Raw genomic sequence first — 22,288 nt, forward strand, 5'->3', positions numbered from 1 at the left:
AAGTGTTGTAGGGAGAGATCCCTGGCTCCCAAAGCCCTGCCTGTGACAGTGGCTCAAGAACAGGCTGTAAGCCCTTCCTTCCCTCCCCTGGAATAGGGAATTGCTTTTAGACCCCACTTGTCCTGGTTGCTTGAGAGTACTTTGGAGAGGCTGGGTATGGAATTTTCCCTCTTTCCCTGGGGCTGCCCACACTTCTGGGTTCACTTCAGCAGAGACCTTGCCAGACGTTTAACATAAAGGTCCCACAGAACAAGCCTCTGTATCACCTTTTACAATCTTAATTTCCATTCCAAATTTAGCCATCCAATCCCTTCCCAGTAAATTACAGTCACAATTAGGAGCAGATAAAAAATTATGCATTTCAAACCAATCCCCCACTTCTACTAATAGTGGTTGAATAAAACACAGCCACTGATCTTTCCCACTTATCCCCTGAATAATCAAAGGCATTTTTGGCATTTTTCCCCCTTAGCTCTGAGATCCAGAGTGGCTGGGGAGGCCCCTGTGTCTGTGAGGAAAGGCCTCCTGTGGATCCAGAGCCCCCCGGGATGTTCTGCAGGGCTGCAGTGTGGCGGGTCCCTGGTGTGATGGGAGCTGTGCCAGCCGTGCCAATGCCTGTGCATGCAGGGCTGGCCTTGCTGGTGCTGAGGGTGCTGCTGTGTGTGCTTGCAGTGTTCTTGTGGCCTGCAGATGGAAGCTGCTTCCTTGCCAGGGGCTGTTTGGGTGGGCTCTCCCCTGCCGAGGAGGGCAATGCCTGTGCCAGGTGCTTGTGGCCGAGCCCGTCCCCTGGGTGCTGGGGCCCCCTTGGGCCCTGGGGTTGATCCCTGGGGTCTGTAGAAACTGTGCCATGGCCTTTGCCTTCAGCTTGGCCTTTTCCTCCTCCCTTCTTGCATTGCCCTGCTGTGCCTTTGTGCCCAGCTGCTGCAGGGGCTTCTTGTGCCCCTCCTGCAGCCCCTTGAGTGCCTGTGGGTGCTCATCCTGTGACAGCTGCTGAGCTTTCTGCAAAGCCATTCCTTTCTGCAGCAACCCAAACCAAATCCTTCAAAGAAAATATCAGTCCTTTTAGGAATAATGCCCATTTCCCAGCTGTTCCTTCCTGCTGGTCCCTGTGCTCCCCCTGCCGTGCCCAGCCCGTATCCCAGAGGCGGTGCCTGTCCTGCCGCAGTGTCCCAAGGCGGCTCCCCCGGCGGGCAGGGCCGGCAGCTCCCCGGGGCCGGGCAGCGGCCGGGGCGTCCCGCAGCCTCCTGGGGGCCGGGGGCCACTGCCGGCCCTGCCCGGGGGGTGCTGGGCTCAGGCAGCGCCCGACGCTGAGCCCCGGCTGCCCCACAGCCCCGGCCCGGCCCCGCAGCTCCCCACAGGCCCCCAGCCCGTGCTGCCGGTGCTGCCCCTCTGCGCCCGCTCCTGCCGCTGCCAGCACAGAGAAACCCCCTGGAATCCTGACCTCCTTCTTTTCCTGCCATGCAAACCGGCGATACAAAGGATCAGCTATCAATTTCTGAACCTAACATCCTCGTGAAAAACGTCCTAGCCCTCAGTATTTTCCTTTTCCTCCTCTTTCCCATCATTCTTTTTCTTTCCACACTCATTCCTCCTGCTGCTTCTTGCCTTGAGCATATTCCTGCACACTCCCCTTCACCCTAACCCTTCCCAGCACACCAACACCATCCATCCCCTGCTGTCTAAATCCCTTCTCCACTTCCCTTATTGCCCCCCTGGGTGTCCATATCCTTAATGACCTCTGGGAGATTGTGCAAACTGCCTCAGCATTCTGCCAGGGGACCCTTCCGAGATCTTCTGGGATCATCATGCCTTTGGCCAGGAGCCCTTCCTGGCTTTCCCTTTTGCACCCTGCATGGGTGCCCTGCCCTGTTTCCTCCCTGAAGATGCCAGTGTCCTCACTGATGAGATTTTCAGTGCTCTCTCTGTGGGGACTCTTCCCAGCCCCCTCATGTGTCACTCGTCTGTCTCCTGGACACTCCCGGGTCCCCAATCAATCCCCGGTGCTGCCGCCACCCAAGGGAGCCGATCCCCCAAACTGAGTGAGGCACCTTCAGCTCCACTCCCTGCCCGCCACCCCAGGGGGTGGAAGGAATTCCGGATGAGGCACAAGGTGTGTGGAAAATTGACATCACCAGAGGTTTCTTTCCGGAAAGAAGACAGAGAAGTCTTGTAAAAGTGATTTCATTCATAAAATAAGGCAGACGCCATGGGACATTTCCCATGGGGTCTCTCCAATTGTTGGAGGATGCAGCCTCCTTTTCATGCTGCTTTTCGTGGCTGCATCTCCCTCTCCCTTTCCCCATCGGCTGAAGTACTTGAGAGGTACAGACTTCCCAATCCCCCTACTACATACCCCCCTTCCTATGCACCCCACTTGTGTATAGGTAACGATATTCACAGCTCTGTTCAGTCTTTGTTCCTCTTCTCGAAGTTCATGAATTCAGCAAGGCCTTGGCTGAGCAGCAGTCTGTGTGGTCAGTTAATAACATTTTGTGGCACTGATGGCTTCTTCTGTCCCTTCCTTCTGTACAAGTTCCTGTCCCTATCCCCAGTCAGGTTGACAGCATCTGTTTGTAAAGACACTTTGCTCTTCTTCCTTTCCTGGGGGTCCCCCGTTTGCGGGACATCCCCCCTGGAGCAGGGTGCCCGCCTTGCTGCAGCCCCGCCCCTCGGGCAGCGCTCAGCCAATCAGAGGTTGGGGCGGTGATGACTCACCAGTTGCCAGGTAGACCCGCAGCGCCCAGTGTTCCCCACCCGGACCCCACCTGCGCCCCCCCCGGGCCCCAGCGCCCCCCTTGAGGGGAATTTGGGGAGGTGGGAGGGGGGAGCGCCAAGGCCGGGCCCCCCCGCGCTGTGGTGGCGGGAGCGGCTGCAGTGGGGAGCGAGTGCGGGCGGGAGCGGCCGAGAGCCCAGCGCTGCCCCAGCCCGAGCTGCCCCAGCTCCATGGCTGCCCCTGCGGGGGGATGCTGTGGGTCTGGGGGGAAGAGGGAGGCGGCAGTGGGTGCTGGGCCTGGGGGCAGAAGGAGAAGGGAAGGAGAAGCAGGGCTGAAGAACAAAATGGTCAAAGTATGCACAGGGTAGGAGAAGGGGTGATTGTTCAGGAGAGGGAGGAATAGTAGGAGTGTGAGGAAGAGTAGGGACACAGGAGGAGATGGAGGCACCACAAGGTTCCACCCCTCCCTGGATCTGCAGCCTCCCGTCAGCTCCCGGATCATTTCCTTCCCACACGCAGAAGATGACCAGGCAGGGGATCCACGATTTTCCTGGGAGTGAATCTTGATGATTCTGAGCTTTACTTGGCTAAATGTTGGTGCTTTGTTTTTTTCGAAGAGGCTGAATGTCTTTATTTTAGAAGAGGTTTTGGCTGAGTCTTGATGTTTGGGAAGTTGTTGATCTGTGTCTTGATGTTTGCAGGACTTCTGGCCTGAATCTTGGTGCTTTGGAGGTTCTTACAGACACAAGGTGCCAATGACTTCCTGAGATGAATTTGGGCAAGGAGGAACCCTCAGCCTAAGGTGCTCTCCTGTTTTCTCCCCAAACCAGGATTTTTCATTCCCAAGGAGTGTCCAGATGGAGGAGGAGGAAAAGCCCTGGAGATCCCACCCGAGGAGGGGCTGCAAACCCAGCGCAGGGAGCTGTGAGGAGGAAAGACCCTCCCTGTGCCAGGAGGGCGGCTGGAGATTCAGGCGGAGCTCAGAGCTGGGGGAGAAGCCTGATGGAGGGGAGAAGCCCCACAAGTGCCTGGAATGTGGGAAGGGTTTCAGCTACAGGTCCCACCTTATCCAGCACCAGGTGAGCCACACCGGGGAACGGCCCTACGAATGTGAGGAGTGTGGGAAGAGCTTCAACCTCAGATCAAGCCTGGTGCAACACCAGAGGAGCCATACTGGGGAAAAGCCCTTGGAGTGCGGGGAGTGTGGGAAGAGCTTCAGCCAGAGCTCTGGCCTGATCCAGCACAAGCTGATCCACACTGGGGAACGGCCCTACAGCTGCTTGGAATGTGGGAAGAGCTTTGGATGGAGCTGCAACCTGAGAAAACACCAACGCATCCACACCAGGGAGAGGCCCTACAAGTGTCCTGAGTGTGGGAAGAGCTTTAAGACCAGCTCCGATCTCCTTGTACATGAGCGGATTCACACAGAGGAGAGGCCCTTCTGCTGCCCCGACTGCAGAAAGGGCTTTAAGCGCAACTCACACCTCACTGTTCACTGGCGCATCCACACTGGGGAGAGGCCCTATGAGTGTCCTGAGTGTGGGAAGAGTTTTCTGACCAGCTCTGATCTCCTCAAACATCAGCAGATTCACAGGGAGGAGAGGCCCTTCCTCTGCCCCGACTGTGGGAAGGGCTTCAAGCGCAACTCCAACCTCATCAGGCACCGGCGCATCCACACCGGAGAGAGGCCCTACAAGTGTCCTCACTGTGGGAAAGGCTTCTCACACAGCTCTCACTTGACCAAACACCAACGGAGACACCACTAAGGGAAGCCCTGTGAGTGCCCTGAAAGCAGGAAGAGCTTTGTGTGCTGTTCCAGCTCCATCCCCCATGGGAGGATCGGCGTTGGATGATCCCCAGTGACCCCCGTTGGGCAGAGCCCTGGTGATCCGTGGTCCTGGTGATCCCTGTTGGGAAGACACCTGGCTGTGGGGACTCTACATTCTCCTGTTTCCCCGTGGGCACCTGGGTGAACGCAGGGGCAGGAATATCCCAGTGCCTCTGCAGGACTCTGAGGGGCACCAAGCTGGAACAGCAGGAACGAGCAGAAATGCCAAGTTTGTGGATGAGATGTATCAGAAATTTTGCAGTGGTATCTGGAACATCTGGGCAGGGCAGGGGGTGCGGGGCTACAGCGTAGCAGAACATGGAGAGCAGTGCACAGGAAGCGGTGGAGGGGGAAAGCCTCGGACTGGCGCCAGCAGGGGCAGAAGACGAGCTCAGGATTCCTGGACACAGGAGCAGATGGTGATTGATTTCCTGGGTCTGGATTCCAGTAGGGACAGAGAATTCTCCCTGCAGTAAGCACCAAATTGATTCTCCTCCTTCTGATGCCAAGAGCGAGAGAGAGCAGCTGCCCCCAGCCCTGTCCTTTACCTACCCCCAAAACTCGTGGTGTCTTTTTCCTCTGAGGGAAAACTCCCAGATACAAAAGAAGTGTAGCCAGGTGCTACAGTCCTCTCCTGTGGCAATTTTTGTTTTTTGCCTAAGTACCCATAAGTACCCAGCAGTTAATTTCCTAGCAACTTATGGAAAAAAAATTCTATGAGTTAAAAAGAAACAAACCTTACCGAGGTGCACGATTCTGGGGGATCCCAGGGCACGTGGCACCAGGGGTGCAACACTTCCCCCTGGGAGCTCTGATGTTCTCAGCTGTTGCTGTTTGGGTGCAGAGATGGCAAAGACAACAGGACTGGTCTTTGCAGAGGGCAACTAAAGCAGGCGTATGTTTAGGGATCCAAGAACACAAACCACAAAAGACCTCCAGAAACAAAGACCAAAGACCCAGAGGCTGGCTAGTAACTTATATTTGGGGGTGGGTACAGAAGGTCAGCCAGTAAAGACTGTCTAGGGGAGGAACGGAAGGCAGGGAGTACAAACTTAAACCAATAAGGATAATAAAGGGATGGGAACAATACAGGATAACAAATGATACATTGAGTTAGAGAAGACTGGCAGGGAAAGCTCTAGAAAGAGAGGTAGGAGTGCTGGGGATTGACAGTTGTGAAGGGAGAAGATTAGGGAGGAGATAAATGCTTGAAGACCAATAGGGTAACCTCTAGGCCAGCTGACAAGTAAAGGGATTGACACATAACAGTATGAATAACAACTGGGGTACAGAATCTAAAAATAGAGCAAACTGATACAAATGAGAGACAGGCACCATTATGGGGAGTGGGGGAGGATCTAACACACAAATAAAATAGAAAGCTGGCCAAAAACCACAAAGCAAAAACCCACCTCACAACAAAATCTAACCCCCAAATCACGTGGACCCTCAGCCGGCACAGACACAGAAATCCTTTTCTCTTGACCTTGATTTGCTTTTCATTTTCTCTTCATCTTTGAAAACACGTGAAGTTGGGGTCAAAATAAAGACACTGAACTAAGACATGGATGAGGACATGGGGGCACATAGACATGGATGGGACGTGGCCATTCATGAGGACATGAGGTGACATGGGCACAGATGGAGACATGGGAGACAGTGACAGGGATGGAAACGTGGTAGGGAGACAGCCATGGGTGAGGACATGGTGGGACATGGCCAGTGACATGCGGGGACATGGCCGTGGCCGGTGCCATGGGGGGAACTTGCAGGGGCTGTGGGGGATGCTGGGTTTGAGGGAGTTGAGGGTTCCTGGCAGGGACTTGGGCCTTGCTGAGGGCTTTGGGGACCCCAGGCCCAGCAGCTCTGGCTGTGCTGGGAGACCCTGGCGGAGGTTGTGGGGCAGCTGCTCAAGGAGCCCCTGACCTGGACCCCCCTCTGGGCACTGGGGTCCTGGAAGGGAATGAACATCCTTGTCCCCAGGAGGGAAATCCCAGCAGCCCCAGGGTGTTGGGGGCAGCTGAGAGGCCTCAACAGGGAGGGGAAAGCCAGACAGAGCTGTCCCTCTCCAAAACTGCACCCCAAAAAATCCCCAGACTCAGGGATTCCTCCCAAGAAACAGCTGCCAGGAGGTGCCTTAATTAAGTAAAAGGGGAGTTTGGACCCCTGTATTCCATTGGAAGGGTCCCACTCCACCTTTCTAACCCCCGGGATGGAGCCAGGCCAGTTTGGGCTGGAGCAGTGCTGGGCTCTTGGTGCAGCCTGGGCACGCCCCATGAGCCTCCTTCTCAAATTTCCCTGGCAGTTTAGAGGGGTCCCAGTGCCTTTTGGGGTTTGCTGAGTGCCATGTCTGGGTTCAAGTGCCTCCCAAGGAGTCCCCGTTGTGGGGTGACATGGCGGGGACACACGGGGGTCCCCATTCCTGATCCATGCAGCAGCCTGTTCTGCCCCCTCCGCCAATCTGTCCCTTTCTGACCCATCCCTTCCATCCCTTCCCCCACAGCTCCGCAGTTCCTGATCCATCCCTTCCATCCCTTCCCCTCTCGGACAAAGCCGAGCCGCCATCCCCGCTTGCTCCCCGAGCCCGCCCCACAGCGCCCCCTGCAGCCGCGGGGGGATCATCGCCCCTGCCCCGCCCACCGGGAGCCACCAGCGCCCCTGCCGGCCGTGCCCGGAACTGCACCAAAGGGGAAAGGGCCGCGCTCAGGGAAGTGTTCCTGGCTTCTGCTTCTGGTTGTTATTAATGCTGGGCTTGGTGTTGTTTGTTTGCCTGGTTATACACACCAGTAAAGAAATGTTATTCCTCTTCCCATATCTTTGCCTGAGAGCCCCTTAATTTGCAGATTTATAATAATTTGGAGGGATTGGGTTTGAATTCTCCATTCCAAGGGAGGTTCCGGATTTCCCTGGCATACACCTGTCTTTCAGATTAATACAGCACCATTCTCTGAATTAGTTGTAATATAAAAGTTAGTTAGAATAGTTGTAACATAAAAGCATTTTACCATTATGCAGCCTCTATTTAGAATTTTCGCTAAGGCCTATGATATAATATTGATTTAATACACTGCCATTTCTCTAGGGTATACAGTGCACACATAAACAGATTATGTTATACCAAAAAGCAGCTAAAAGGAATTATTAATTGCACCATATCAAAGTCGTGATCAATAACAACGTGCAAAAGATGATACATGAATGCAAAAGCCAATATTTTATTGTCATTTCTATTGTGATTTCTATTGTCATTTATAACCCAGATCTGCTGCCTCTTCTGCAAGGCACCTTGGAGGCTCATTCACCCCCTGCCCCCATGTTTCTGCATGTCCCAAAGTGTCTTCAAGGGTTCCTGAATGTCCCCAGAGTGTCCCTGAGTATTCCTGAGCATCCCTGAGTGTCCCTGAGTGTCCCCAAGTGTCCCCAGTGACACCAGGAATTCCCATCAGGATTTGGGACAGTTTCAATTAAAATTCCCAGAAATTTCCCCAAATTTGTCTCAAACACTGAGCGGGGAGGGAGGAAGGGCCAAGTGACCCCAGCGATGTCCCCGGTGGCATCACCGCCCCAATGACGGGACCTCGCTGTGTCCGCAGCAGCCTCGGAATGTCCTCGGTGGCTCTTTGGCACTGCGCGCCCACCGGGGCCCTCACGGGTCAAGTTTTCGGGGCTTCTTCATTGAAAGCTGTGGCGATGGGGAGTTGTAAAAGCAAATTTCTTGGCTGCATGGCTAAATCAGCTTCATGGAGGCGGAGGGTGTCACTGTTTGAGCCAGCAAAGTCCCCACGTCCCCAGCAGAGGCGGTAGCATCTTATCAGTGGTAGCCGCAGAAGCAACAACAGTGGCATTTGTGATGGGTCCTCCCTGAGCCTGCTAGCATTCTGAAAGCAGTGCATTTTATTCTATTTTTGGCAGTCAGATAGAAACAGTATTGCCTTGTTGGGCATGTCCTAAGCTACGGTTGATGTGCAACCATATTGTAATTTCTTACACAAATTCTACGCATGGAGCTCTGTCTGTTCTATCTAGGAATGTTTAGCAAGGCTACAGTGTTTTTGTTATGACTAGAATTTAACTAACTTTGCAAAAGGCAGTGTTCCTTGACCTTTAAACTAGTCTTCACGTCTTTTTCTTGCTAACTTGCCTAGGTCGTTGTACGGGGTATAAAGTCTCTAAAGATCTCACAACATCCTGGTGTCTAAATATACTGATTTATTTATACAAAAGCACATATCTGGAGGCATAAGAGTTCTGAGAGCGGCCTTATTCTACAACCAGTTATAAACTCAGGCAAACAAAGCTTAAACAAGACAACAACTGAAGCATAGAAATCTTAACACACAGAGTTCTAATGAAACAAAGTATAGAATTCTTAACAAGCAAAACTCGGAAGGCTACAAGCAAAGTATATCTTTTACAACCTCAGGGTAAAGCAACCTCTTATTACTGTCAGCGTTTTCAACCACTGGGATCACACTAGTAGAGAGGAATCGACCACGTTTTTCAGACAGGGATCTCAGCCGCAGGGGTCATGGCAACAAAGGGACCCCACAATTCTGATCTCACTCAAAGCCTTTGACCGCAGGGACGCGGGTACAATGGGAAATCCCGAAGCGCACAGGGTTCCCGTCCGGGGGATTGCGAAGGCAGTGGGGGCCCGAGCCGCGCAGGGTTCCCGTCCGCGGGATCGCGAGGGCAGTTGGAGGGCCCGAGCCGCGCAGGGTTCCCGTCCGCGGGATCACGATGGCAATGGGGGCCCCGGGGTCCCTCCCCACGCAGAGTCCCCGGCTGTCCGGACCAGCGCTCCGGTGGCAAGTGCTGCAGGGGAAAAGGGGGAACCCCGGGGCCCCGGTCTCTTGGAGCGGGGACCGCGATGTATAATACCTTAAAATCTCGTCTCGGCTCCCTGTCAAGGATCGTTCCTCAGGTTGCAGTAGGTAGAGGTTGGATCGATAGATCGAATTGATCAATCAATCGATACCTCCACCTCTTACCCTGAGCCTTTTTATCTCAAAATGCAAAATGCATATTCATATTTTTTATCTACACACTAGCCAATCTAAGTACAATTTTAAAGTTCGTAAAAACTACGAAAAACAGTATCAGAACCTACGCACATAACATATCTGTTAACGCAAAACTCTATCTTACTGACATAAAGTACTATCTTGTTATTGTAGAAAACTTCTGTCCTAGCATATATGAAAAACTCTGTCTTCCCTACCTAAAGTTCATACAAATTACAAACAGCAGTCTACCCTATTTTTGTTATGTCTTCACTCTATCGCAAGGCCTGAAGCTTGTTACCTCTACCCTAGCAGCTAGGCACTTTGAAAAGGTTTAAGGCTTAAATTTCTACTTCATGTGTGTGTGGCTTTATATATTTTAATTTTTCCAAAGGTTTTAGCTCAATTTCTCTATTTTTCATTTTCTGTGGAGGATCCATGGGAACATGGACTCCAACATCTCCCCCTTTCTGTTGAAATATAAAAGCTTTCTCAATGGCGTTACTAATCATCTGTCGAATACACTGAAGCAAGCAAGGCACCATAATTAATATGATTATTATAATGATTAAAATGCACACTCCTGTTTTTATAAGTTGTCTCATCCATGATGTTAAATTCTATCCCTTTAACAGGCTATCTAACTAAAATCTATCCTCAATCTCAATCTTGGATACTCCTTCTTTAAGTTGTTGTATGCTTTTATGAATAGATTCTGAATGATCAGATAAATTCATACAACACATTCCTTCAAAATCCTTACATCCATGTCCGTGGGCTAATAAAAGATAATCAATAGCAGCCCGGTTTTGCAAAGTGGCATGTCTATTAGCTTTGGCATCTGTCAACATATCACTTAAAACAAGGAAGGTAGAATTAAATTCCTTGCTCAGCCAACACCCTAAATGATCAAGTTGTCCTAAAGCTGCAGCCGAACTAAATTGTGGTAATAAAATAGATGTTGTAATTCTTCTCCCATAACCCCAAGATGCAAAATCATCTTGGCAGTTCGGATTATATTTCTTAATAGCTCTTTTATTTCTATTTTCTATAAACATCTTTGCACTGGATGTTAGCAGTGTAAGTTTTCCAATACTACAAGGCCCACCCTTAATATAAGCTGGAATGGCAGGCCAAATTCTATCTCCACAGATAAAAAACATTCCCCGGGGTAATTGATAAGAAACATTATTAAATTTGGATTGCACTAAAGCAGTGTAATTACACCAAAAGGTCTGATTTTTGTATATCTCATGATTAGGAGAAACATCTAAACTTTCCTCTTGTCCTGTGTAATTAAATTTAACACAAAAGGTCATCCGCACAGAACCAAGTATTTCTAATTCTTGAGGTTCAAAAGATGCCTCGGGGAGGTGTGGAACCCACCAATCCCATGCATCTACAGGGGTCCATAAATCCTATATGGTTGTTTCTGCATATATACCTTGCATAGCTCTATCATATTCTTCGGGAATTGGCCAAATGTCCACTGGCACACCAACTAAACAGGTGGAAAATGGCTTTTCGGGGGTTGTGTTAGATAAATATATAGTGTCTAATCCTGAAGCATTAACTAAAGCCACCCACACATTTGTTTTAGGCTGATTAACTGGTAAATCAGAACTACTAAAAGTAATCAAAGCAAAAAGATAGAAACAGAATACACAATTATTTCCCATATCTACTAACAAAAACAATATTATCGTTTCCTAAAGTTCGCAGTCTCTTGTAATCGAAGCCTTTGGCAGCAGATGCAATCTGGAATCTCTACGCGGTTCACGTCTGTGTACCAGTTTCTTGGGTTTCAGGGTGTTCAATGTTTCCCGGCTTCCGGTATGGTTTCACGTTTTTGGCTGGAATCCACCTGGGTCCAGAATCTGTTGAAATACAAGCAAAGCCCTTTCCCCAAGTTATCAAAGGAAAGGGACCATCTATTTTACCAGTTTCTAGATTTCTAATTAAAACTGGAGGTTTCTCCTTTAACTTTGCTTGTGAATTATTAAAAAAATGTCTAAAAATTGGCGGATCAGGCTCAGAGGAGGAACCATTTAAAAAATTATAAACATACAAAGCTTTGCTCAGTCTCATCTGTGGAGTGGCTTGTGCCATTCCCCCTTTCTGCTGATCTAAAATGCTCTTTAAAGTATGATGTGTTCTCTCTACAATTGCTTGACCTGTAGTAGAGTGAGGGATGCCAAAAGTGTGCTGAACACCCCAGTCCATCAAAAATTCAGTTAATTGTGTTGCCCTATAAGCAGGGCCATTGTCCGTTTTAATTTCTCGAGGGACTCCCAAAGAGGCAAATGCCTGCAAAAAGTGCTGGCATACATGCTTGGCTGTCTCTCTAGTGTGTAGGGAGGCATAGACTGCTTTTGAAAAAGTATCCACAGATACATGAATGTTTTTAAATTTCCTAAAAGCAGGATATTTGGTAATATCAGTTTGCCACAACTATAAACTTTGCAGTCCCCGTGGATTGACAGCTCTTGTCGAAACAGGAGGTTGTACAAGTTGACAGTCAGGACAGGCACCTATAATTGCTTTTGCCTGATCTTTAGAAATGCGAAAAGTTCGCATAAGTGCTTGTGCATTTTGATGGAAAAATGCATGACTCAGTTTTGCTTGTTCAAAAATATTGGGCAGAGGACTCACAACAGCCACTGTCAGTTCATCGGCTCTTGCATTTCCTTCTGCCAGAAATCCTGGTAACGAAAAGTGGGCCCTAATAAGAGAAACAAAATACTGGTTAGTTCTGTTTTGCAAAATTTTATAAAGACATGTAAGATACCGATATAAGTTGTCATTATTAACATCCTTTAGAACTGATCCTTCGATTCTTTTAACTATATTTGCTACATATGCAGAATCTGTAATTAGATTAAAAGGTTCTTGGAAGAGCTGAAATGCTCTAACTACAGCAGCCAATTCAACTATTTGGTGTGACTCTTCAACCTCCTGAATATCTGACTCCCATTTTTTACTTGTCTGATTTTGCCATGTGACTACTGACTTATGTGTTTTTCCTGAACCATCAGTGAACACTGTGACAGCCTTTAAAGGTACCTCACTTAAAACTGGTTTTTCTCTAAAACTTATTTTTGCCCGTAAGAGTTTGTGACTAGGAAAATGGATGGAACAAGTTCCTGAATAATTTAACAATGCAATTTGTAAGTCTTCTGATTGTTGTAAAGCCCAGTCAAAGTATCCCTTTTTCAGAGGTAAATAAATCACAACAAAATCCTGACCTGCAATAGTTAACAACCTTTCTCTGGCCCTGATTATAATTTGAGCTAACATTTTTTCAGGTTTTTCCTTAAGGTTTTGTACATTTTTATGAATAGATTCTGAGTGATCAGATAAATTTGTACAACAAATCCCTTCAAAATCTTCACACCCATACCCATGTGCCAGTAAGACAAATCATTAAATGTGTTTTGAATTAAAGAAGCATGATTACACCAATTAATCTCATTTTTGTATGTAGAGTGGTAAGGAGAAACATCCTCGACCAAAAATTGATCTTTCCCCATACAGTTAAGTTTGGCACGAAAAGAAACATGTTTACAGAACCAAAGATGTCCAATTCTTCAGGTTCATGAGATGCCTTGGGAAGGTGAGGAATGCACCAGTCCCATGCCTCTACTAGGGACCAGAGATCCCATGTGGATGATCCTGTGAGTGTACCTTGAATGACTCTGTCAGTTTTCTCTGGAATTGGCCAAGTATCCACTGGCACACCTGCTAAACAGGTGGAAAATGGCTTTTTGGGGTTGTATAGGAAATACAGAGGATATTTAAATCTGATGCATTGGCTAAAGCCACCCAGACATTTGTTTTAGATTGACTAATTGGCAAAAATGCACTGCTAAAAGCAAGCAAATTACTAAAAGCAAGCAAAGCAAAAAAGCATAAACATAACATTCAACAGAGACCCATGTTTCCCTTCAACTATTCTCTAACAAAGGAATTCTACAACACTACTGATCCCCAAACGTTGGTCTTTGGTTGATCGACAGGTAAGGTTGCATTGCTGAAGGCAAACAAAATAGGAAGATATAGATATGATACCTGATTTAACTTCATGCCTTTTGATTTAAGGCACTTTTTCATTTTTAATTACCATGCAAATCTTTCAGCACATTCCTTTTTTTGTTTTTTCACAAATTTCTTCTGGGACCGGCCAAATGTAAAGCACTGAATTATTTGGTTTGCACTCAACTCTGCAAATTTGAATCTCTTTTGATTCTATCAAAAATTCTCTTCTACATTCCTCCCTAAGAATAGGAACATGGGGGCTATTTTCTTCTTCATGACCCACTGCAACTAAAAATTCAGTGGCCTTATGCTTTGTTTGGGATTCTAAATCACGACACGATGCACACCACGCCTGTGCCAGTAGAGCTTCACGATAACAACGATTCCCACACTTTTTACATTGACACAAAACCCAAGGTTCACAGTTCTTGCACGTGGGACAAAAGATTTCTGCCATTAGCTACAGTCTCTGTGCAGTTCACATCTTGCATGCTTGCTCCCCTGCTCTTGGAGTTGTCAGCGTGTTTCTGTGCTTGATGTGGCTTCATGTTCTTGGCTGGAATCCACCTGGGTCCTGCACCTGCAGAATCACAGGCAAGCCCTTTGTCCCAGGTTAACAGAGAGTGTACCTTCAATCTGTCCTGATTCTGGATTTCTGAACAAAACTAAAGGATTTTCTTTTAATTTTCCCAGTGTGTACTGGTGTAAAACTGACCTTAAGGATATATCCACTGACAGGTGGATATTTTTATATTTCTCAAAAAATGGGTATTTAGTAAAATCTGCTAGCTGTAATTGCAAGCTCTGCAATCCTCGTGGATTGACTGCTCCTGTGGATACAGGGGGATGCACCAGCTGGCAGACTGGGCACGTATTTATGATTGCTTTTGCTTGGTCTTTGAAAATACAAAACATTACATAAGTGCACAGGTACTCTGATGAAAAAATGCATGACTCTTGTTAAGAACTGACAGCAATCAGGAAAATTCAGGTACAACAACTAAGAATATTTCAGATGACAGGCATAATAATGACTGTTAACGATAAAACATGTGAAGTTGGATGCTTATTAAACACTAAAACACTGTACCATCACCCCAGAGTCTGCAAAAAGCTGACAAACCTCTTTCCAGTGGGGACTCGAACATCCTTTCCCAGGTAAGGTGCTCAGGTCCACCCCAAAAATTTTTCTGGCTATCATTTTATAGGGTCAAATTGCCATGTCAAAGTGACTTGAATCTAGTTTTGATGCAGAAAACATCTGGGCTTGTTGGCAAAACATCCATCCAGGTAGAGTCAGGGCCTGGCCAGGGCTCAGGCTCTAAACTGGAGTGAGGTCCCTAAATACATTTCTAAAACAAAGATCTTAACAGTAGCAGTTATGAAATGCTTAAACAGCTGGAAGATAAAAAGGAAGTATGTTGAAATGGCACATGTCTTTCAGATAATTGGAAAAAAGATGTTTAAGCATAAAAGAAGTCAGCTATAATCACAGAAAATTAACAAATTGACATAATGTAATCAACTGATCATCACCAATCATTGTAGGAAGTTGAAATAACACCTTTCTAAAGAGTCATGTACTTATGACCTTGAGATAAAACACAGAAAAACACCAAAACAGCTCACAACCAATAACAGCCTCGATGTAGAATTGTCATGACTTTTCTGTGTTATCTACGGAAAATAAAACAGCAGAGATTGTAATGAATAATAAAACCTTTCAGGAAATCAAGGGTCCAACTAAGTGTATCTTCTTCCATCCACAAACAGGTGTTCTTCAGTATTTCATCACAGCTGTTTCAGTCTTATCTCTAAGAGAAAAGAACTAAACTTTGCTAATTAGATAAGCATATTTTCACAAAACCTAGGATAATTTTTAACTTAAATAAAACTTAAACTTGATATGGATAAATTTTGGCAAAAAGAATCTTAAATTGTATTTGCTTAATAAAACTTCCATGTAACAGAACTTTAAATTAATAGAATATAAACTTAATATCACTTAAACTTTACAAAACTTACACTTAACAAAACTCAAAAGTAATCGAAGCTTAACAGGTGTCTAAACTTAACAGAACTTAAAACAACATAATTTAAAAGCACCAATAGGTTTTGTAATATACTGTCAGATCTCCTTTTCTCCACCACCTTGGATCATTTGAAGTAAGGCAGGATGTGGATCAGGCAAGGCTCTAATTATTCGTTTGCATTCCTCATTAGCATTGACAAAGGCAAAATTTGGAAGCAGCTAAAGACATGCCAGGTCATCTTTGCATTGTTTCTCTGTCACATCTGTTGGGTGATCTACAAATGTGAGATGTGGCTCTGATGTTCCTGGCTTTATTGCTGTAGATGGTGGCATGGCGAGGAGCCCCTCATCATCCCGGTGCCCCCCGCTCCCCCCTCTCTTTGCAGCACCTGAGGGATGTGAGACTGAGGGGGCAGAAGCGGGGCCTAGGGGATTTTTAGGTGTTGTGACATCAGGGGGTTGTGATTGTCTCATTCTGATTTTGAGGTGTGTTGGATCTCTGGATGCTGAGAATTTTGGACTCTCTGTGCTGATGGGCACTGACCCCCAGGGAAGCACTGCGTTTGACCTGAGGCCTTGGAACAGCCTTCCACAAATGGGTGATAGCACTGACATCACAGGGGTGTAGTTTGAATGGAGGTGTGCTGTAACACGGGGTGGAAAAATCAGAGTTTGGGGTTTAGTATATAGTGATACTGAGAGAGAGCAAGATGGAGGATTTGGATCGGTTGTCTTTTTGCACCTTTTTCTCCACCTTCTTCTCCATGGGTTTGGGTGGTTTCTTTGATTGGTTAATAAAGTCTGCATTGCGGACCATGGGTGAAGGGTCATTGGGTTAAAAACAGAAATAATTTGAGTGTCACTTTTTAATTGGATGATTTGTCCTTGAAAAGAGCGGGTAGAGATAGAAAGAGACTGTCCATTTTGTGCTTAGCTAGTCAGTGTGCAGAACTCACGGCTTGTGAGGCTGTAATGTAGGTAAGAATTAATAAAATCCAGAGCCCAAACACCAAAATTGTGTGTCCCGTGCTCCAATCCCGGCACTGGCAGAGGCTGAAAAGAAGCCGGAACCTCGATAGGGCTGCTCCCCATGGCAGGCCTATGCCGATGGTGGGGGTGCTGAAAGCCTCTTTGGCCGTGCTCCAGGGTCGCCTGCCCTCACGGCAGGCAGTTCCTGCTGTGGGGGGCACGGGGACTCCCTCCGGAGACACTCTGGTGCCACAATCCCTTATAGCCACTCACAGTCGCGGCACCTCCGCCGCCGGTGTTCCGGGGCCGCCTGACCCTGCAGTGCATGCGGGGGCCAGAGATGGCGCCGTGGTTGGAGGATGTGAGTCTCGGTGGTTACAAAATGGCGCCAGCAGCAGTGCGCATGCTCCATATGGGGCGCTGCCATCTTGTTGTACGGAAAAACACAGGGAGCGGCCATTTTGTTGTACAGAAGGTCTTTGTAGGGAGCCGCCATTTTGCTGTGAGGGCGGCTGTGCCGCACATGCGCAATAGCGCTGCAGGAAATTGTCTAAATTCCTGCGGTGTTCAAACATCTTTCATTCGGGGGGCTGCTGTTCAGAGTAGGGAGCCCACTTGCAGCACCGGGGGGGGGGCCTACAAGCCTAGGTAAATCACCGGCAGGATGGAAGGGACCCCTCACAGGTTCGCTGGGATCGGGCGCGGGGCCGTTCTCGGGTTTGGAAGGGTCAGGGCCAGCTGCAGGTCCTTTTCATCTCTTGCAACAAAACCATCAAGAGGTTCCTTTGCAGTGGTTGTCCTCTACTAATGGCTGGAACCAAAAAGGCAAATCGAGGAGCATCCTCTGGATGAAGTGGAATGTTGAAAAAACAATCTTTTAAGTGGATGACAGCAAGAGGCCAGTCTCTTGGAATCACTGAAAGAGAAGGAAGTCCAGGTAGTAAATGCCTCATGTCCTCTATCATTTCACTGATCTTCCTGAAGTCATGAAGCAATCTCCAGGAATCAGAGAAGTCTTCTTGTGAATGACAGCTGGGGAGTTCCAGGGACTATTTGTGGGTTTGGTGTTGCCTTTTTGCAGTTGTTAGCTTACTAATTTTTTGAGGGCATTCAATTTTTTCTGTTCAGGAGGCCACAGATCATTCCAAACAGGCTTACTGGTTTTCCACAATAACTTAGTAATGATAAGCTAATAATGATAACCTAATAACTTAATAATGAGTGACAGGCATTGCTGTGGTTTCCATCAAGAATCCACTTCCATCTTTGCACTCCACTGGGCCATCACGTCTCTCCCTCATAGTGTGATGCGCTTCTTCACCACATGGGGTTGGGTGTGGTCTTTTTGTAGTTGTTTGCTCAGTAATTTTTTTAGTTGTTCACTTACTCATTTTTTTTTTCTGTTCAAGAGGCCACAGATCTATCCAAATGGGCTGATTGGTTTTCCACAACAATAATGATAACCTAATAATGATATCCTAATAGTGATAATAATGATAACCTAATAATGACAACATAATAAGGAGTGGCTGGGGTTTGCTGTCGTTTCCATCAAGAATCCACTTCCATCTTTGCTCTCCACTGGGACATCACGTCTCTCCCCCATAGTGTGATGCGCTTCTTCACCACGTAGGGACGGACAGTCGCTGTCTTTCCCTCAGGACCTGTGACAGTAATCATGGATTCACTTTGCATACACACTGTACTTCCTCCAATCCCTGTGAGAGCATGGTCAGGTGGCACCAGATTCCAATCCCTCGGCCAAAACTCATAAGAAATCACAGTGACGTCTGCCCCTGTGTCCAGCTTGCCTGTAATGTAAACTGTTTTACCATAGTGTGTCAGACTGCAGATCTGCTCTGGAGATTCATTGGTGATATGTTTTATCCAACGGCCATGAGGGTTAGAGCTCTCTATAGGCATTGCTGGGTGTACAGCTCGCTTATTTGTATTCATTGGCAATGCAATAGCAATAGCTATTGGTGTTTTTGGGTGAATTACCACAGGAGCCTTGTAAGCAAGAGCTAAAACCCTCAGCTCTTCATTACAATTTACTGGAACCACAGCTGGAATAACTGAAAATCCAAGAGTTCTATTACTGTCCTTGCCTATAATTAGAAAGTCTTGTTTTTGTTGTGAAGTACCAGTAACTTCTATGGGAATCCATTCATGGTAACAGTCTTTTAAAAAACGTATCAATTTGGAAGTTGCCAGTTCACATCGTGTCCCTGGGGGTAATAAATCGGGGTCCCTTGGGAGCTGGCTGGCGATGTCACAAACTGCTCCTGGCTTGGGTTTTCCCCAGGTCCCTTCAGGTTGTTCAGGTGTTCCTGGGATTGAGCTGCCATTCTTGGAGCCCCCACGCGGTGGCGCTGTGCGCTGCTCTTTGCACGGCCCCAGGGTGTCCTCGAAGGCTTCTCGGCATAGCTTGGCCATCAAGAGGCCATCAGGGCCACTGTGGTCACCAGAGACACTAGAGCCGCCATCGAGACTCAAGAGGAGGTCATGGATGTCCCCAAGTGTCTTCAGCAGATGATCTGTGGTCAGGCAGGTTCTGGCCTCAGACAGCCGCTCGGCCTCAACTAGTGCAGCCACCAAGGCCTCGGGGACATCAGGGGACGCCTCCTCTGTCACCTTCACCATTAACTCAAAGTGCCAGAGCCGGTAGGGCAGCTGATAGGTGAGCATGCTGGCGTTTTCACATACCAACACCAAGCGCCCCAGCAGCTTCCAGACCTCCCTTGCCCACTGCCTCCTCCTGGTGGCCACCAAGGAGGCCAGCACCACCGGCAGCTGCCGGGCCATGGCCACGAGTTTGTCCCCAGCCGTCCTCCAGCCAGCGGTCTCGTCCTGCAGGTCCCAGACTAGGTGGGTGATATTGGCAGTGCGCTTGCCCTTCGCAGCACTGAAGAGATCCATGGCCTCCCCAACCACCTTGAACCAGTTGTTCCTGAGAACATCCACCTGCTCCAGCCAGGCTCTGGCCGTGGCTCTTCGACAGGCCCAGGTGGGCCCCGAGGTGGCCCTGAAGGCAGCCAGGGCCTGGCCCAGGGAGGCAACTTCGTGGAGGCACAGGGTGTCCCGGAGGGTCCAAATGAATTTCCTCAGGGCTGCACGCAGGGACCTTGGGTACAGGAAGGGCCACGCGCGCCTGCGTGGCGCAGTCACAGTGGCCGCCAGCTCGCCCAGGGCGGCCACCACTTCCACCTGTGCCTTCAGCACCTGGGGACGGGACAGGGGAGGTGGCAGGGACCTCATGGCACTTGTGGCCTCCTGGTGTGGCCCCTGTGCTCTCCCAGGGTCCCCTCTGTCCCCTACCTGGAGGGCTCAGTTGTCTCCTGTCTCCTACCTGGAGGGCTAAGTTGTCTCCTGTGGCCCTTTGTCATCCCCTCTGCCACCACCTGCTGCCCCCCTGCCACCCCCAGACTGTCGCCCTTGTCCCCAGTTCCCCCAGGACCCCCCAAACCCCACCTGGGAGCCCCAAAACCCCACCTAGGACCCGCCAATCCCAGCTGGGACCCCCCAAAATTCCCCTAGGACTCCCTCAACCCAACCTGGGAGCCCCCAAAACCCCTCCAGGACCCCTCAAACCCCTCCAGTACTCCCCTACCCTCCCCAGGACCCCCTGCCACTCCCTCCTCCCCTCTGCCACTACCCGTGTTCCCCCTGTCCCCTCCCCCACCCCACGCCGGGATTGTCGCACCTCCCAGGGATCCATGGCCACTGGGAACACGGCGGGGATGCCTTGGGGACACGCCCGAGGGGCGAACACGTCCGGAGTGACACTCGGAAGAAACTCGGAAATGTTGCTCCAGGAAGAGACAGAGCGGGGTGACGTCACATCCCAAGCACCACCCCTCCCTCCCCCTCCCGGGCCACCTCTCAGGACGCGGCCACCGCGGCCAGGGCCAGCAGCAGGTGACCATCACCAGGGACAGGGCAGTGCCACCGCTGCCATCCCAGTGTCACTGGTCCCAGCCCAGAGTCCTCTCCCACTGTCACCAGTGTTTTTGGGGGTTGGGGGGTCCCAGGTGGAGTTTGGGGGATTCCAGGTGGGGTTTGGGGGATTCTGGGGAGGGTTTGGGGGGTCCGGGGGGGGGGAATGTCCGGGGGGGGTGTGGGGGGTTCCAGCTGGGGTTTGGGGGGGATCCCGGGGGGTTTGGGGGGTCCCTGGTGGGGTATGGGGTGTTCTGAGGGCATTTGGGGGGTCCTGGGGGAGTTTTGTAGATCCCAAGTGCGGTTTGGGGAGACCCAGGTGGGGTTTGGTGGGTCCTGGGGGTTTGGAGGGTCCCAGATGGGGTTTCGGGAGATCCCAGGTGGGGTTTGGGGGTTCCCAGGTAGCGTTTGGGGCATCCCAGGTGGAGTTTGGGGAGAGTCTCAGGTGGGATTTGGGGGCTCCAAGGGGGGTTTTGGGAGGTCCTGAGGGGGTTTGGGGAGGTCCTGGGGGGGTTGGGAGGTCCCAGGTGGGGATGTGGGGTCCTGGGGGGCTTTGGGGGTCCCGGTTGGGATTTCGGGAGGGAGTCAGGATGAACCCCTGGGATTGACCATGCCCCCTTTTAGGTCCCGCCTCACAATTCTAGCCCCACCCATTCCATATGGACACTCCCACTTTGTTCTCCTCCCATTGCCCCGCCCCTTTAGACACCGCCCCTTTCCTGACTTCCACTTCTGCTTTCTGTCCCTGCCCCTCTCCCCAAGGCCCCGCCCCCAGAGAGCCTTGGCCGTGCCCCTGGCTGGATTTTTATCAATGGAAACCAAAAATTGCCGCAATCAACCCAAAAATAGAACCCCGGGAGAAAAAGGGTGGGGGGGCCACGGACACACCTGCAACATCACAGGGGGAAGGGACCAGGTGGAGTTTGGGGGAATCCAGGTAGTTTTTGGGGGAGTCCAGGTGGGTTTTGGGTGTGCCAGGTGGGGTTTTTGGTTGGGTCCAGGTGGGTTTGGGGAGATCCAGGTGGGTTTTGGAGGTTCAGGAGGGGTTTTGGTGGTCCCAGGTGAGTTTTGGGGGGATTCAGGTGGAGTTTGGGGAGTTACAGGTGGGGTTGGGGGATCTCAGGTGGGGTTTTAGGCAGTCTTGGGGGGATTTTGGGGGATCCCAGGTGGGGTTTGGGGGTGTCCCAGGTGTGGCTTTGGGGATCCCAGGTGGAGTTTGGGGGCAGGGGGTAAGGATGAACCCCTGGGTTCGACCACGCCCCCTTATAGGCCCTGCCCTGTGATTCTAGCCCCACCCCTTGCTCCTGGACATGCCCACTGCTCCCTCTCATTGCTCCGCCCCTTCTGTCCCTGCCCCGCCTCCCAAGGCCCTGCTCCAGAGAGCCTTGGCCACGCCTCCAGCTGGATTTTTATCAATGGAAATCCAAAATTGCCACAAATTGACTCAAAAATATGAACCCGGAGGGGGGGAGGGGTGAGGGAGGGTCACAGACACACCTACGACATCACGGGCGGGAGGGATCCTGGGGGAGGGTTTAAAGTCCCAGGTGGGGTTTGGGGGTCTCAGGTGGGGTTTTGGGCAGTTCAGGTGAGTTTTGGGGAGATACAGGTGTCTTGGGAGGGATTGATGGGGTTTTGGGGGTCCCAGATGGGCTTTGGGTGGGTCCAGGTGGTTTTTGGGGGTTCTAGGTGGTTTGGAGGGGGTCCCAGGTGTATTTTGGGAGTATCCAAGTTTCTTTGGAGGGATTCAAATATTTTTTTGGGGGATCCAG

The 22,288-nt window shown here is 49.8% G+C and overlaps 2 protein-coding genes across 4 annotated transcripts in view; one reads left to right on the forward strand and one right to left on the reverse strand.

The window, feature by feature from the left end:
- Window positions 1–4,480, forward strand: part of LOC134565394 (zinc finger protein 239-like) — a 103,520-nt gene extending 99,040 nt beyond the window's left edge. For all 3 annotated transcript variants that reach the window (XM_063424966.1, XM_063424964.1, XM_063424965.1), the window contains one exon: window positions 3,544–4,480. In XM_063424966.1, the coding sequence (XP_063281036.1) occupies window positions 3,571–4,479 (909 nt within the window). In that variant the 5' untranslated portion in view covers window positions 3,544–3,570 and the 3' untranslated portion in view covers window position 4,480. The remainder of the gene's footprint in view (window positions 1–3,543) is intronic.
- LOC134565370 (zinc finger protein OZF-like) overlaps window positions 1–22,288 on the reverse strand; it is a 270,401-nt gene that overhangs the window by 106,238 nt on the left and 141,875 nt on the right. The gene's annotated exons all lie outside the window — the stretch shown is intronic.

This window comes from Prinia subflava, unplaced genomic scaffold, assembly GCF_021018805.1.
Source record: "Prinia subflava isolate CZ2003 ecotype Zambia unplaced genomic scaffold, Cam_Psub_1.2 scaffold_47_NEW, whole genome shotgun sequence".
NCBI classification, from domain to species: domain Eukaryota; kingdom Metazoa; phylum Chordata; class Aves; order Passeriformes; family Cisticolidae; genus Prinia; species Prinia subflava.